We start from the raw sequence: 18,249 nt of genomic DNA, 5'->3' as shown, positions 1-18,249 counted from the left end.
ACAGAGGGTTGGACTAGATGACCCTGGTGGTCCCTTCCAACTCAACAATTCTATGATGTAAACACCTAAAGAAAAATTGTTCAGTTTCACCGAGGAACCGCTCTAACTGATAGAAAATTCTTCCTAATATCTAGATCAATTTATGAGCTGTTAATGTGTGTGTATTTTTTTATATCCCTCTAGCTAAGTGCCATCTGCTTTCGCTGGCAATGGCTTTCGAGGCTCCTAAGCTTTTCCAACTCTGCTCCTTCAAACTCTTGTCACAGAAGATGCTGGAATTGAACCTAGGACCTTCTCTGCGCAGAGCATATGTTCTGCCTCTAATGGCCCTCCCTGCCAGCATTATTGTAAAGGCACAAAGGTTTAGATGGTTTCTGCGAATTGGCTTGCACATGTGTGCAATCTTTGCAAGGCTGCACAGAAGCTAAAAAGGAAAGCCACAAAAAAGCAACACACACAACCCTTATAGCCGGCAAAAAGAAGAAAATAATAAGAGCATTAGAAAGTGATTACTTTTTTTATTTGCACAATCATTCAATTTATTCCTTTATTAGACTCCGGCTGTACAACTTCCCCTAATGAAATTTTTAATACTGCCTTTAAACAAAAACAACAACCAAAACACAGAAGCTTTCTTACCGGGAAAACAATATTTCACCAACACTCAACAAACATTCTAATCAATTTCCCCTGTGTTCAATAAAAAATAAAAAAAATCACATGGGGAGCTGATAAATCGAATCAGAGAGTCCCCTGCCAAGTCTATTATGGTTTGTAATGGCTTTTTTAAAAATATTATCGCTCAGAGTTTTAAAATAAACTTTAGTGAATGAATTCCAAAGGAAGTTGCAACCGAGTTTGTGCAGCTTCGCTTGTGCTTAGATCCAGAGGTCTTTTTTGATAGGTATGTACACTAGCACCAAAGTCCAGATTCAGACTTAGAATCCATCAGATTCAGAATTTAGAAAATCCAGATTCTCCTAATATCCAGAACTCCATTAAAATCAATAGGAATAGCCATTTTTCCAATTAAAAAAACACACACAAACGTAAACCACTTTTAAAAGGCTTCAATCAGCCCTCTGACCCTTTCCTAGTGCTAGGGTTGCCAGATCCCTCTTCGCCACTGGTGGAAGGTTTTTGGGGTCCCTCTCCTCTCCAAACCCCACTCTCCTCAGGCTCCGCCCCAAAAACCTCTTGCCAGTGGTAAAGAGGGACCTGGCAATCTTACTTCTCAGCTTGGTAACCCAGGGGTCGGTCTCTTTTGGCTTATAGAGCTGCTGAGCATATGCCTTCACCTCTGCCTCTGACATGTCTTCCCTTAGGCTTGGGACACTGACCTCTCTGCTCCTGCAAGCCTGGGTGCCAGGCCGTTTGCAGAATGTTTCAGTTTCCTTTCTCAAGCAACCAAGCCATTTTCATTTCCCTCCTCTTGCAAGCCTACACTGCATCCTATAAGAGTCAATGGGACTCTGAATATTAGGAATAATTCTGAATATCCAGCACAATAAAAATCAGATTTGGAAATATCAGTAACTCTTCCAAAGATAGGATTATTCAGTGACTTCGAATAGTTCCAAATACGAATTGCACATCCAGACTTTGTAGTTTCTGTTCCAAGAATAAGCCAGGGGGAAAGCATCTGGGACCCTAACCCGTCCTTCCATTTCCACAGGGTGGCCTCCTTTGTGGAGATGGTGTTTCATTACACAGAGCGATCCTCTGGAACTAGGCGCTTGCTGCTCCTTGCAAGAAACCGAGCAGAAAAATGCCTAGCATGGAAGAAACGTGATCTGCATCACGGCATCGCCTCAATAATGGAGGACACGCTACAGATAGGAAAGACAGGGTTAGATACAAGTTGTAGAAAGCAGTTGTGCTGAAGTCCCATTGAAATTAATGGAAACTGCCATAGTCTGCCCCACTGTGTTTCAAAAACTATTAAAATAATTCTTAGTGCTTTCAAAGCAATTTGGCACACGCAGTATCCATTATCTGAAAGAAGAAAAGGTCTTGCCCAATACCTGGGATCTGAGATCGTTCAACTGGAGATGGTGGAAATTTAACTTGGGGCGTGTAAAGCAGGTGTTCTCTCTTTGAGCCACAGTCCCTCCCTTGCACATCATCTATATCTATGGTTGCCAACCTCCAGGTCCTAGCTGGAGATCTCCTGCTATTACAACTGATCTCCAGCCGACAGAGATCAGTTCCCCTGGAGAAAATGGCCACTCTGGCAATTGGACTCTATGGCCCTCTAAGTCTCTAAGTCCCTCCCCTCGCCAAACTCCAGCCTCCTCAGGTTCCACCCCGAAAACCTCCCAACAGTGGTGAAGAGGGACCTGGTAACCCTTTTTGACGTTTTGTAAGTATTTTTATATGTATATATTGTACATTTTGTATATATGGTTTTGTATGGAATATTGTATGTTATTTATTATATGTTTCTAGTGGGGACTGAGGAAGAATTGAACTGAAGAATTTTGAAACGGCTGTATCCCCATATCATCTGTTAAGCAACGTTACACCAGCTTTATAACATTGAAGAAACATATATCAGAGTCTATTGGACCATGTAGATATAGGATTGCGTTGTACAAACTGTTTTTGTTTCGATACTGACCTCACTTTGATAGCTTATTAATAGAATATTTTTGCACTTTGAAATATTGTTGTGTCGCTCCTGTGCTAATTTTCTAACTGTGTAGTACCAGTACAGTGGTGTCTCTTTTTCTCTACAACCTCCAGGTGGTGGCTGGAGATCTCCTACGATTAGAAGCGATCTCCAGCCGATAGAGATCGGTTCACCTGGAGAAAATGGCCGCTTTGGCCATTGGACTCTATGGCATTGAAGTCCCTCCCCTCCCCAAACCCCTCCCTCCTCAGGCTCCACCCCAAAAACCTCCCACCGGGGGTGAAGAGGGACCTGGCAACCCTCTCTATCTCTGTCTCTATCATCTCTATCTCTATCTCTATCTCTATCTCTATCTCTATCTCTATCTCTATCTCTACCGCTATCTCTATCTCTATCTCTATCTCTATCTCTACCGCTATCTCTATCTCTATCTCTACCGCTATCTCTATCTCTATCTCTATCTCTATCTCTATCTCTATCTCTATCTCTATCTCTATCTCTACTGCTATCTCTCTCTATCTCTATCGCTATCTCTATCTCTATCTCTATCTCTATCTCTATCTCTCTCCATCTTTCTCTCTATCTCTATGAAAGGTGTTCCCTTGCAATACAACAAAATGTTATCAGCAGCAAAAACAGATGCGCCAGGCCATCAACATTACACATGAAATTGTAGATACTATTGAAGGTTCATTTTGCCAAGGCACGGCTCTGACTTATCCAGAATGGATTTTGCTCTCGTGTTCATGTCACCGCTTAAAGATTCCACAGCCTCGTTCTCTCCCCCCACCCGCAACCAGCTCTCCAGCCATTTCCAACCCTCGCGCCATTAACGGTTGTATTGCACATTAAGAATTCTCCAGCGCAAACGGGAAAGGCAGCTGTTGGCGGCAAACGCATGATCGCTGCTGCTTTCTTCAAAGCGACTCAAAATGGATCCTTAAAAAAATAAAGAGCTAGTGCGGAGTGAGCAACACCACCAAACCGAAAGAGGAGCCAAATATGTACTCAGGGGAAGAAGAAAAAAACTCTTTCTGATTCTACAAATGGACAGTAAAAGCAGGTGTCAGTATATATAACAACACACACGCTTTTAAAGAAATCCCAAGGAGGTAATTGTCTTACACTACAGTCCTAAGCAGAGTTATATCCTTCTAAGCACATTGATTTCCGCAGATTTAGAAGGGTGTACCGCTGCACATGATTGGATTGTTCTACTCACACAACAACACACCACAAGCCCTTTTCGGCATATAAAAAGGAAGAACATCCATTTGGATAAAACCGAGTACAAATAAATAAAATTGGATAAAACCATCCCAAATCTCACAACTTCCGGCATGATACTGCAGGACGCTCAAGGACGTGCTCCATTACTGGTTTTATTTTTCCTTGTTTTAGCTTTTAATTAGCTTTTAGTTAGGGCTCCTATTTGTTTCTCCTTATCTCCCACTGGCTATTTTAAGTTTATTTTAAGTTTATCTAAGTGTTTATCTTTGTTTTGTTGTATTTTTGGCTCTATTTCAGAGTGTGAGATTGCAGACATTGAAGGCTTTGTTCTACGTTCAGAGTTTTTTTTAACCTTATTTTATTTCATTTTACTTCTACTTTTCCCCCTTTCTCCCTTTTTATTATTTTCCCATTTTAATGTTTTAAACATTTTAAATATTTTGAATCTATGAATGTTTTGAATCCTATTAACCACTGTTAGCCTCTGTTAGCTCTTCAGTCTCAACTAGTGAGCTTTTTTAAAAATCCTTTCCCATTTTAATGTTTTAAATGTTTTGAATCTTTTTAGGCATTGTTAGGTCTTCAGTCCCAACTACTGAGCTAAGGGTACTGATGTGGTGACTTTTGGTAGCAATTTTTAGGCAGTAGGAGTAGAAAGTGATTGTTCTACTCCTAATTTTTCTATTCGATTATCAAGCTTGGTACTCTGACTAGCAGCGGCTCTCCAGGGTCTGAGGTAGGGATGCCAGCCTTCAGGTGAGACGTGGGGATCCCCTGGAATTACAGCTCACCATGAATCTCACTGGGGTGGGTGGGCGTCATGCTCTCTCAGCCTAAACTACCTCACAAGGTTGTTGTGAGGATAAAAGAGGGGAAGGCAGAAACAGGAGCACTGCCCTGAGCTCTTGGAGAAAGAGTGACATGAAAACAGATAATCGTAGAGGATGCGTTTCATTTTTTATTCATTACCTCCTACCAAGGTAGGGAGAGGGAAAGGCGGAAGAAAAGCAGCAGCTGGTGAGGAACACTGGCGCCCTTTCAGATCACTTAAAAGTGCAAAGCGTCATTAAGAGCTGCGGCAGAAATCGCACATTCGAAAGGAACAATGAAACGGCCTTTGGTTTTTGGCAGGGCTCAAGCTTTTGAAGTGCTACGCGGCGAATCGATATTATGGTATGGGGGGAAAGACACCGTGCAGTCAATTTGTGTAAATTACTTTGAGATATTCTTCAGTGAGCACACAGCATGAAATCCTTGCAAGGTAATTGGGGCGGTGGTGGGGGGAAGACATCAACGTCAAAGTCAGAGAGGACGAAAGAGCTGAACTGGGCTTGACCTTGTGCGGATGGAAACCTGCTACCTTCCCCCAGCAATAGCCCAACATCTGGAATCCATTTTCCTTCACAGGCATATTTGGTACCATAGAAAAGATGCTCCTGCCACTCTGTATGCAGCTGGAGAGGAATCACAGTCAGGGGACTCTGGAAGGGCATGAAGATAACCTTGGGGTTTACTGAGATCAGTTGCCGCTACTTCCAGGTATGTCCCATTTCTTCATACTTTTCATATTTTTTTGGTTTCAAATTGCAGCCAATTTGCAGCGACCCAGTAGAGTTTTCAAGGCGAGAGACAAAAAGGGGTAGTTTGCCATTGCCTACCTCTGCATAAGGACCCTGCTATTCCCTGGTGGTCTCCCATCCAAGTACGAACCAGAGTTGACCTTGCTTAGCTTCCGAGATCCAAGAAGGTCAGGCTAGCAGGTTGAGTTCTCTGCTTTTGAGCACTGGTTCAGTCTTGCCAACTCCAGCTTGGGAAATTACTGGAGATTTGGAGGCAGTACCTGGGGAGGGCAGGGAGATCAGCAGAAATGCAACACCCATGCATCTGCCCTCTGAAGCTGCCCTTTCCTCCAGGAGAACTGATCTCTGCAGTCTGGAGCTCAGTTGTAATTCCAGGAGAACTCCATGTGCCATTTGGAGACTGGTGATCCTAGTACTGGTTGCCCACTCCTCCACGTGAGCAGTGGACTCTAGTCTGGTGAATCTGGTTGGTTTCCCCACTCCTACACATGAAGCCAGCTGGGCGACCTTGGGCTAGTCACAGCGCTCTTAGAGCTCTCTCAGCCCCACCTACCTCACAGAGTGTCTGTCGTGGGGAGGGGAAGGGGATTGTAAGCCGGTTTGAGTCACCCTTAAGTGGTAGTGAAAGTCAACATATAAAAAACCCAACTCAACCAACAACTCAGTGGATATGAAAACCCTGCAACCTGACTTCTATGTTCCACCAATGGTACCTGTACCACTGTTTGAGAACCACTGCTTTTAGAAGGCTCTGGAAGGAGTTCACCTTGCAGCTTCATTCATTTGCCACAGGGGGCAGCAGAGCTCTTAATCTCAGGTCTGCTGGTTCAAATCCCTGCAGCTCCTAAACCTCAAACCCAGCTCTGCAAAGGTCATCAGGTCGTCAAATTGAGCACTTAGCTGCGGAGCCCTAGAGAAGCATCTCATTGCTGAATGGCAACAAGTGCCGAAATCTTCACAGGTTCCTTAATAATATGCAAGTGGGAAGTTGAATGCAGCCTAATTTCTTGAAAAATGTTTAAAGGATCATGTTTCAGGATTAAAGTGAATCGCTAATGAACGAAGTTTTGAAGACGAGTCTTTTCTGTCGGAAATTATTCTCGTTTTCTGATTGGTGAAAGATCCTTCTCCTTTACTGTTCATTTTTTTATGAGTCAGAAGGACAACTATTAAGGTGTCAGGACGGCTCTGAATTTCTCGTCCTCGCTGTTCCGACCCCACTCCCAGTTCCCCATTCCGATTTCTATTATTGTTTATTCTTATTTCATTTTTGTCATTGATTCCCCGCCTTTCTCCCCAAAGAGGACCCAAAAGGGACTTACTTCATTACCCTGTCCTCCGTTTTATCCTCACAACAGCCCTGTCAGGAAGGTTAGGCTAAGAGTGGTCTTCCAAGTGACCTTCCCTGGCAGGGTGGGGATTCCAGCCTGGGTCTCCTCATGCTCTAGCCCAGGGGTGTCGAACTCAATTGTTACGAGAGCCAGATATGTAAAAAATGCCACTTGGTGTCATGCCCCCATTCCCCGTGGCTGAGTCCGAGGCCTCGAATGCAGAGCTGGAGCAGTTGGCCGTCCCTCCTGGTAATGCAGCTGACGAGGCTTCTGAACCAGCTGCTGGATTAAAGGGCCATCAGATGCTTCAACGCCTAGCCAGGCCGAGGAATTCCAGTTCCCCTCAGAGGCCCGATTGTCAGAGTCAGAACCCTCCTACATGATTCACCGAAGACAGAAACTCTGAGCTTTGCTGAGTGAAAGAAGGAGTTCGGCACGGCTACAGGGCCGGAGAGGCATTGCAGCTGTTGAGGATGACAGCGAGTGATGACAGGACCAACCTCACTCTGATAGCTGGCCAGATTTAAGGAGCAGCAAAGAGCAGCTGCAGCGTGGAAGCAACTTACTGAATTCCGGTTTCAGCCAAGTGCCGCTTCGTTTGCTATTTTGCCTGACCATGACCTTGGACTGTTTAAGACGACGCATACCGCCTTGCCTGTGACCCAGACCTCGGATTGATTGCTGAAGACCCTTGCTGCCTAGCCTGTGATAAGTAAGAGACTGCGGCCTGATTTCTGGACTGTTTCTTGGACTTTGCATTACCCCTGCTGACTCTAGTGTTTCAGTGCAGCCATGTCCCCCCAGTCCAGGTTGGGGGGGGGGGGCTGCCATGGCGAAGAAGAAGAAGAAGAAGAGTCGACATGCAGAAGGTCCCAGGTTCAATCCCCAGCATCTCCAGTTAAAGGGACTAGGCAAGTAAGTGATGTGAAAGACCTCTGCCTGAGACCCTGGAGAGCTGCTGCTGGTCTCAATAGATGATACTGACTTTGATGGACCAAATGTCTGATTCAGTATAAAGCAGCCTCATGTGTTCATATAATATAGGTCCCATTTTGGAGAGGGGTTGTGGCTCAGTGGTAGAGCATCTGCTTGGCATGTAGAAGTTCCCAGGTTCAATACCCGGCATCTCCAGTTAGAGGGACTAGGCAAGTAGGTGATGTGAAAGACCTCTGCCTGAGACCTTGGAGAGCCACTACTGGTCTGAGTAGACAATACTGACTTTGATGGACCAAATGTCTGATTCAGGATAAAGCAGCTTCATGGGTTCATTACAATCTGGGAGACCCAGGTTTGAATCCACACTCTGCCTTGAAGCTAGCTGGGGAGACCTTAGGCCAATCACATGTTCTCAGCCTAACCTACCTTAGAGGGTTGTCGTGAGGCTGTAATGGAAGAAGGGAGGATGGCGTAAGCTGCCCTGAACTCTTGGGAGTGAAAGCAGGATAAAAATATACTAAATAAATTCTGGATACAACGTTCCCGTACTACCTGAAGGCGTAACAACCGAATAAAGTTTCTGGGTCAGACCTGCTATTGCTGCCTAGAAGCCACCTTCCTTCCTCGGTTAGGGGCTGTGGCTCAGTGGTAGAGCATCTGCTTGGCATGCAGAAGGTCCCAGGTTCAATCCCCGGCATCTCCAGTTGAAGGGACCAGGCAAGTAGGTGATGTGAAAGACCACTGCCTGAGATCTTGGAGAGCCGCTGCTGGTCTGAGTAGACAATGCTGACTTTGATGGACCAAGAGTCTGAATCAGTTTAAGGCACCTTCATGTGTTCATGTGTTCCTTTCCTCCTTGTTCCCTCGAAATTGCACGAAAATCAACTCTGATAATAGTTTGCCCCCATATCCCTTGGTACCAGTGTTATATCTCGGACAAATCCAGCCACAGACAGCCGATGCCGACATATATTTTATGCACGCCAATGCACTCAAGGGGATCGCATCCTCCATCCCTATTAGTCGCACCATGAGAAGCGCCCGGCGTGGCTCATTTTGACAGACAGGCCATGGGAGGAGACGGATCATCGGAGTGATCTGTCTTGACAGATCTCATCTTCCTTAATGCGCTAATCTAATCTGACAGTCCAAGGGGAGTCAAACACGGGCTCGCCATCTGTCTCTTTTGCTACTCTAACACAGGTAAGATTTTATTTCCCAGCTGTCTTTAGAGATGGGGCGGGTGGGGGGGGGGAAGAGCTTGCGATTAGAATCAAAGCCAGGCAAATCGACGCCTGCTCCATTAAAGTCGAGAGGGTGACAGGCTGGTAAATGAGACGAGGACAAAACCTTAATATGTATCCAAAGCCGAGTTTGCATAGGCCGCCGAAGCGTGGAACTCGCAGAGAGAGAGAGAGGACTTTGCATCACAACCTCATTTTATTTTATAAATTAGTGTGTAAAAACACACTCTGCGGAGCAGGCAGAATACCCGCTCGTGTAGCCCTGACAGCGCTACACCTGCCCCGTTCTTCGGTATATTAAACAATCAGTGAGGAACGTATGTATTGCCTTAACAGGTCGCTGCTGGTGTAAGGAGATAAAATTCCAGGCAGGGCAGAGCCTGACAGGAGACAGGTGACTAATGGGTCCAGCCGCTGTTGATAATGAAACTCAACCGAGCACTCCATCAACATGCAGAGGTGGAGAGTGCAAAAAAGGTGCCATGCACCAGGCAATGTTCTTTTTCACGCAGCTTTCCTGGAGACAAGGTGCACACCCCTGCTCTCCAGGTACAGAAGAAGGGATACGAAGGGCATCTGCCATTCCATGGGCATGGCTTTAAGTCAGGCTGTTGCGTGGGAACTCGAGAACCTCTGCTTCCATTGGGGCATGCATTGACCCAGGCCCCCAGGCATGTGTGCCAATGTGCATAGGAATCGTAGAATCATAGAGTTGGAAGGGACCACAAGGGTCATCTAGTCCAACCCCCTGCACAATGCAGGAAATTCACAACTACCTCCCCCCCCCACACACACAGTGACCAGAAGATGGTCAAGATGCCCTCCCTCTCATTATCTGCCTAAGGTCACAGAATCAGCATTGCTGACAGATGGCCATCTAACCTCTGCTTAAAAACCTCCAGGGAAGGAGAGCTTACCACCTCCCAAGAAAACCTGTTCCACTGAGGAACCGCTCTATCTGTTAGAAAATTCTTCCTAATGTCTAGACAGAAACTCTTTTGATTTAATTTCAACCTGTTGGTTCTGGTCCGACTTTCTGGGGCAAAAGAAAACAACTAGGAACCCTTTTCTATATGACAGCCCTTCAAGTACTTGAAGACGGTTATCATATCTCCTCTTAGTCTTCTCCTCTTCAGCTCCTTCAACCTTTTCTCATAGGACTTGGTCTCCAGACCCCTCACCATCTTTGTTGCCCTCCCCTGGACACGTTCCAGCTTGTCTATATCTTTCTTAAATTGCGGTGCCCAAAACTGAACACAGTAGTTTGGGTGAGGTCTAAGGAACACATAAAGCTGCCTTATACTGAATCAGACCCTTGATCCATCAAGGCCAGGATTGTCTACTCAGACTGGCAGCAGTTCTCCAGGTTCGCAGAGACAGGTCTTTTGCATCATCCACGTCCTGATCCTTGCAGGTGGAGATGCCGGGGATTGAACCTGTGACCTTCTGCATGCCAAGCAGATGCTCTGCCCCTGAGCCACAGCCCTTCCCCATGTACCTGCCAGGCCTGCTTATGATGGATCAGCTGCTACTGATGGACCTCAAGGCCTCCCCCTGGGCCTCAGCTCAGCAGGGAGGGGGAGTTGGTCACCTTTGCTCTCTCTCATACAGCTGACCAGAAAGTCGTCCTCAGTCAGGAACTGTGGAAGTTTAACACCCAGCCACATCTCCTGCAGGTATTGCTTACATCTTTTTCACAGCCATGGGATTCTCTAGCTTAGGGTTTCCAAAATGAGTCTGGCAACCAGTGGGAGACTCACTAGTCGGGGGGACCTTGCTGGTGACATAGTATTGCCGGCGAAGCGATGCCATTTCTGGCATGGCCAAAAATGACCTCATCGCCTTGCTGGTGGCACTCTAGCATTCAGCCCAAACTCTATGGTTTAACCATAAACCTTTGGCCAGAGGCTAGAATGTCTTGGTCAACATGACAACATCTCTTCCGGTTGCACTGGAAGTGATGCTATTGGGTCATCATTGATGTTGATTGGCTCCCATTTCCCCTCCGTTTTTTCTTCTACCCCCCAGCCAAGGTAGGAAGAGCCAGCAGGGGTAAGTGATCTCCTGCCGGCAGCAGGAACTTGGAAACCTCATTCTAGCCCTACAGGAGTCCCTGCCCTCACTCCACCCAACCTCTGCAGCAGTCCTACTAATAGAATAGGTGAAAGGGCGGTTTTGCCCCCTTCCTTCTCCCTCAGTGAAGCCCATTGACCGCATGGCTATCCGTATGGGCCTTGGGATCACAAATGGCTGTGAGAAGGTGCAGAAAAGAGCAACCAAAATGATCAGGGGACAAGAGCAACAGCCCTATGAGGAGCGGTTAATACGCTTAGGGCTGTTTAGCTTGGAAAGAAGGTGGTTAAGGGGACATGTGATAGAGGTCTATAACATTATGCATGGTATGGAGAGAGTGGACAGGGAGAAGCTTTTCTCCCTCTCTCAGAATCATCTGTGGGATCATCTGCTGAAGCTGGAGGGTGAGAGATTCAAAACTGATAAAAGGAAGTATTTCTTCACACAACGCATAGCTAAATTGTGGAACTCCCTGCCCCAGGATGTGGTGATGGCTGCCAATTTGGAAGGCTTTAAGAGGGGAGTGGACATGTTCATGGAGGAGAGGGCTATCCATAGCTACTAGTCAAAATGGATACTAGTCATGAGGCACACCTATTCTTTCCAGGATCAGAGGAGCAGGCCCATTATATTAGATGCTTTGGAACACAGGCAGGATAATGCCGCTGCAGTCATCTTGTTTGTGGGCTTCCTAGAGGTATCTGGTTGGCCACTGTGTGAACAGATTGCTGGATTTGATGGGTCTTAGTCTGATCCAGCATGGCTTTACTTATGTTCTTATGTAAAAGGGTGGGATCTGCTGGATCCAGCCCAACAATAAAACATTCCCGATGACTGACAATTTTTTTAAAAAACAGCCACACTTTGAAAGGATAAAATGCCATGCAAGCCACGTTTATCAAGGAGCATTAAGATTTCCTGAGCAATTACCTGCTTGCATACTGGGGCTTCACAAAGAACAGAAGGCCTCTGATAAGGGGCACTCACCACCCTGTGATAAATAAAGCGAACGTCAGCGGGACCCTCTGTTTGGCTGTGATAAGAGGAAAGGTAAGGCGAAGAGCAATTTGCATCGTTTATGAACCTTCAAAGCTGGAGGGAAGGGAGCAGCAGGGAGGGACAAGAGAAAGAACCACCACCAGCTCTGATGAAGGGCTAATCTACACCTTGTATGGTTAGAGTTGCCAGGTCCCTCTTTGCCACCGGTGGGAGGTTCTGGGGGTGGAGCCTGAGGATGGCAGGATTTGGGGAGGGGAGGGACTTCAACGCCATAGAGCCCAATGGGCAAAGAGGCCATTTTCTCCAGGTGAACTGATCTCTATCGGCTGGAGACCAGTTGTAATAGCGGGAGATCTCCAGACTCTACCTGGAGGTTGGCAACCCTATGTATGGTAGATTCATTATTGAGTTTCCCAATTTCATTTTGGTGGAAACACAGTTGGGGGAGAAGGAGAACCCTTTCCCCTCCTGCCATTTTCCCAATCAAATGGCACCCACCAAGACTCCACCACTCCAAACCACCACTCTTAACCATTACACCATGCTGGCTCTGATGGACCAACATTGAGCCTGATGGGCCAGTGGTTTGGCACACTGCTGCTCAAGAAATAGAGTATCCCTTGAATAGTTCCACTATTCTATCCCTTGAGAGACCTACACAAGGAAGACTTTGGTCCTGTTTGAGACTTTATTTATCATGACTATTATGAATTCTCTTAGATACATGTAGCTGATGAAGCCAAGTGAGAAACGTGCTTTTGATCTAGACGACACGTTCTGATACTTCCTCGTTGTGGCTTCGCCATCGCTGTTTACCGTCCAGCTTGTTATATACAGAGAAGAAATAACAACATATTGTGGACAATATAAATTGACTTACCTGGCTTTCAGGATGCTTATATCCTTCAATTGAATTTCCATCTATGCTGGATTCCTTTGATAATTTGTATCTTATTGTACCCTATTGTATTCATGTATATATATTCACTTTTTTGCACCTTTTTCACTTTATAAATCCTTACTTTATTATTATAGTTGTGAGTGCTGTTGTGGATCTTTTCCATTACCATTGCAGCACTGAGCCTCGCTTGTCTACAACCTCCAGGTACTAGCTGGAGGTCTCCTGCTATTACAACTGATCTCCAGCCAATAGAGATCAGTTCACCTGGAGAAAATGGCAGCATGGGCAATTGGACTCTATGGCATTGAAGTCCCTCCCCTCCCCAAACCCTGCCCTCCTCAGGCTCCACCCCAAAAACTACCGCCGGTGGTGAAGAGGGACCTGGCAACCCTATCAAGAAAGCAAGAGGACAAAGGACAAACAATGGCAGAGAGTCACCTGATGGGTGCAGATTCGTCCCCCTTGTCTAGCCAGTCCTGCGGTGGGATTATGTACATGCACCAGAGTCCCCAGTTGTAACCATGAGCCGCGTTGGCATACTGCTGCACTTCAAAAGTGTTGTACTTGATGTTGTCGATAGCTGGGAGGATGATCCGTCTCCTGTCTTCTTTGATTCTCGTAAGAGCTGGTTCCACCCTGTGAAGAAAACCACACAGTGTAAAGTGGGGGGAAAACAGAAGCAAACAGGAAAATGGCAGTTTAATTTAATTTGAGAAATGCTCCTTGGCTAAGGCTGGATGATACTAGGCCCAGCAGGGAATTCCCAGCCCCAGTTTCCTGCTCTCAAGCAATTGAGGAGCAGGGGGGGAAATGGCCTCCACAGTGGTGAATAGGAATTTCCCCTGGTCTCAATGGAATTTACCATAGAGATCAAGGGAAACTCCTAGAGGATCTCAGAAGTGATACCACATCCTCCCCATATTCCACTCTCCTCAGGCACCCCCCACCCAATCTCCTGGTATTTGCCTAGTCAGTGTTGGGAACCCTAGATTATACACTAATCGGCTTCCTGGCTGGTGATATGGTGTTTGGCAAGAGTACTTGCCACAAATGTTGATCACTGGAAACGTTAATTGTATTGTGTGAAGTAACCGGTTTTTGTTTTTTTAATTATTATTTTAACTGCTCCCAGAGCTCTGGAGAACATATCCTGTAAGTCATTGCAAACTTGCTAAAGAAAGTTGTAGAATCTCAGTACTTGGAAAGGAGAGCCGTAGACACAGATGGCTAGAAAAAAAACAAAAAAATTTCTTTCAGTTGCTCAGTGGTAGAGCATCTGCTTGGCATGCAGAAGGCCCCAGATTCAATTCCTGGCACCTCCAGTTAAGAGGATCAGGCACACATTTTTCAAAGCTGTTTGTGTCCCTTAATCAACATAGTACATATAATACATTGCACATGTAAATACTGTGCTATTCCACATAAACCACCTAAAATATCTATGCAATAGAAAAAGATCTGCAAAAACCAACAGCAAATGTGGAGAACCAAAAAACCATAGACAAAAATATATTACAAAGGAATGGGGGAATGCTGGCTCATTCTTCCTCCCTGGCCACACTGCATGAGGAACCCTCTTAGTTCAGAAGCAAGCAGCCCCCCTCCTTCCATGACATGCAGTTTAGAAATGATCCATAACATAGATTAACTAAGAGGACACCAGCCGTATGCCGAAAATCAATCTATTCCCCGCCTCGTGGGTCATTCCAAATTGTTGAGACATCTAGGCTCTGATGCATTCCCTACAACATCATTACGAAGAGTGCCATCACCCTTTGGCAGTGTGTGCATATATTGTTGTTGTTGTTGTTGTTGAACATATGAACACATGAAGCTGCCTTATAATGAATCAGACCAAAGGTCCATCAAGGTCAGTACTGGCTACTCAAACTGGCAGCGGCTCTCCAGGGTCTCTGGTAGAGGTCTTTCATACCACCTTCTACCTTATTCTTTAAAGTGGAGATGCCAGGGATTGAACTTGGAACCTTCTGCTTGCAGATGCTCTACCACTAAGCCATGCCCCCCTCGCCTAAAAATCGAGTCCCTTGTGCAATGAAGAAAGGCTTGAAAGTGTACATGAACACATGAAGCTGCCTTCTACTGAATCAGACCCTTGGTCTGATTCAGTATTGTCTACTCAGACTGGCAGCGGCTCTCCAGGGTCTCAGGCAGAGGTCTTTCCCATCACCTACTTGCTTGGTCCTTTTAACTGGAGATGCCGGAGATTGAACCTGGGTCCTTCTGCATGCTAAGCAGATGCTCTACCACTGAGCCACGCCCCCTCTCCATGGTTCTCCAGGGTCTCAGGCAGAGGTCTTTCCCATCACCTACTTGCCTAGTCCCTTTAACTGGAGATGCCGGGGATACACATTCATAACATAGAGGGGGGAAATGTGAAAATCAAAGGAAAACAACAGAATGCACGTGCGTGATGGTTCGTGTCCCATTCAGAAACCAAAAACAGAACAGAGAAGAAGAAGAGCTTTTGTTGTACCCAACTTTTCTTTACCTTTAAGGAGTCTCAAAGAGGTTTACAATCACCTTCACTTCCTCTCCCCACAACAGACACCTTGTGAGGTGGGTGGGGCTGAGAGAGTTCAGAGAGAACTGTGACTAGCCCAAGGTCTCCCAGCTGGCTTCATGTGTAGGAGTGGGGAAACCAACCCAGTTCTCTAGAGTAGAGTCCACTGCTCATGTGTAGGAGGGGGGAAACCGACCCGGTTCTCTAGAGTAGAGTCCACTGCTCATGTGTAGGAGTGGGGAAACCAACCCGGTTCTCTAGAGTAGAGTCCGCTGCTCATGTGTAGGAGTGGGGAAACCGACCTGGTTCTCTAAAGTAGAGTCCACTGCTCATGTGTAGGAATGGAGAAACCAACCCGGTTCTCTAGAGTAGAGTCCACTGTTCATGTGTAGGAGTGGGGAAACCGACCCGGTTCTCTAAAGTAGAGTCCACTGCTCATGTGGAGGAGTGGGAAAACCAACCCGGCTCTCCTGATTAGAGTCCACCGCTCTTAACCACTACACCACTCTGGCTCGCTGATGCATTGGCTCCACTGTGGAAACAAACCAAAATCACTCCAAACTACAAAATCCAGGGGAGAAATGCTGAGCTGGAGGATTTGGGAAGCATCTCTCCAACAATCCAGACACAGATGCACTGGCCTTATACCTAAGCTTCCCACTATGATAAATTGAGAAGGGACATCTGTTCAGATTTTGGTTCTCCATGGTAGTCATGCATTGGTACAACGGTGCCAAGTTGTGGGCCCTGAAACGTAGTCTCACAGACTAGAGAAGGAGGCCTGGTAACAGCACAAACAAACAGCTTGTACTATTTAGACAAGATGAGAATGATGATATTCCCAGACTTTGAAGGATGGTGGTGGTGGTGGTGAGGATCTGGACATTTGCCAAGAAAGCAAGCACAGCGTGGCAAACACAGAGAGATTCTCCTTGCCACTTCTGAAGCAAAACTGCTTGCCCAGCTGTGGAAATCTACGGAAACGTGGAGGGATAATGCCTCTGGCACTGGTGTTGTCATTTCTCTGAGCCCTGCTGATAGCCTGTGTACGTCTCTCTCCATTTACTCCGGTATTAATAATCTTCAAGAACCCTGCCTGCAGGAGGGGAGCACAAACAGACGCGCCGTAGCTCTGCTCCCGCCTGGAACACTGAGACTCGGAATACCAAGTGACAGATGCGGCTTACATTAATGACATGCCGTTAATTTGTTTACCTGAAAGGGAAAGGCTTGGGGGGGTTGTGATTGGTTAGTTATGGGGGTGGGAGGAAGTCACCTTGGGACATCTGGCTACCCAGTGAAAACCACCTGTGGGATAAGCACGGGGTGGGGGGAGTGGGGTCATTGTCACTGCAGAAAGCAGAGGGGTTTTTTATATTGTAGAACTCAGATTAGAGAATCTTGCTGGCCACAATGAGCACTTTAGTGGGATCGCAGAAAAGGAGCCACAGAATAGAATAGAATAGAATAGAATAGAATAGAATAGAATAGAATAGAATAGAATAGAATCATAGAGTTAGAAGGGGGCATACAGGCCATCTAGTACAATCCCCTGCTTAACGCAGGATCAGCCTAGAGCATCCCTGACAAGTGATTGTCCAGCCTCTGCTTAAAGACTGCCAGTGAGGGGAAGCTCACCACCTCCCTAGGTAGCTGGTTCTACTGTTGAACAACTCTTACTGTAAAAAAAAAAAATCTAATATCCAGCTGGTACCTTTCCTCCCACAATTTAAACCCATTAATGTGAGGCCTATCCTCTGCTGCCAACAAGAACAGCTCCCTGCCACCCTCTAAGTGACAGCCCTTCAAATACTTACAGAGAGCAATCATGTCCCCCTTCAACCTCCTCTTCTTCAGACTAAACATTCCCAACTCCCTCAGCCTTTCCTTGTAGGGCTTGGTCTCCAGGCCTCCGATCATCCTCGTCGCTCCCCTCTGCACCTGCTCCATTCTCTCCACATCCATTTTGAAGTGAGGCCTCCTTGACTCTTGAAACTTGTCTCCTGAAAATCTTGTGATAGTGGACTTAAATCTTACTCTTCTACCGCAAACCAATGCAGCCACCCACCTGAAAATATCTTGGCAGGAACAATTGCTTTGAGAAAAATGGGTAGATAACTGTCATAACAAAAACCTTGGCTGTCATACCCTGTTTTTTTTAAAAAACTAAGAGCTCAAAGCATTTCCCATTCAAGGATCCTTTCTAATCCTTCTTTTAAAAAAATCCGCCCTTTCTCCAAGGAGTTCAGGCTGACACACATTGGCTCTCCCTGTGAGGTCGGTTAGTCTGAGAGAGAATAACTGAGCCATAAAGCTATCCTTTGAAATGAGGTGTTGGAGGAGAGTGTTATGGATACCATGGACTGCCAAAGAAAGAAAGAAAGAAAGAAATCAGTGGGTTCTAGATCAAATCAAGCCTGAACTGACCCTAGAAGCTAAAATGACTAAACTGAGGCTATCATACTCGGGTCACATTATGAGAAGGCAAGAGCCACTGGAAAAGACAATCATGCTAGGAAAAGTTGAGAGCAGCAGGAAAAGAGGAAGACCCAACAAGAGATTGATTGACTCAATAAAGGAAGCCACAACCCTCAGTTCGCAAGATCTGAGCAAGGTTGTCAAAGACAGGACATTTTGGAGGACACTGATTCACAGGGTCGCCATGAGTCGGAGGCGACTTGTCAGCATTTAACACACACAAAGCTATCTTGTACAAAATTAGACAGGCAGTGGCTTGGTTGGCAGTGCAGACAATACTGACCTTTACAAACCCAAAGGTCAGCCATTGTATAAGAAAGACTG

At 46.2% G+C, this 18,249-nt stretch overlaps 1 protein-coding gene across 1 annotated transcript in view; it reads right to left on the bottom strand.

The window, feature by feature from the left end:
- The window catches only part of GALNT9 (polypeptide N-acetylgalactosaminyltransferase 9), a 180,467-nt gene that overhangs the window by 74,343 nt on the left and 87,875 nt on the right, over nt 1–18,249 (bottom strand). Inside the window, exon 5 of the mRNA XM_056859407.1 lies at nt 13,365–13,562. Coding sequence (XP_056715385.1) covers nt 13,365–13,562 — 198 coding nt within the window. The remainder of the gene's footprint in view (nt 1–13,364; nt 13,563–18,249) is intronic.

Source organism: Euleptes europaea, chromosome 13 (genome assembly GCF_029931775.1).
Source record: "Euleptes europaea isolate rEulEur1 chromosome 13, rEulEur1.hap1, whole genome shotgun sequence".
NCBI classification, from domain to species: Eukaryota; Metazoa; Chordata; class Lepidosauria; order Squamata; family Sphaerodactylidae; genus Euleptes; species Euleptes europaea.
The sequence above is the reverse complement of the archived record's forward strand: the minus strand, read 5'-3'. Positions and strand labels throughout refer to the sequence as shown.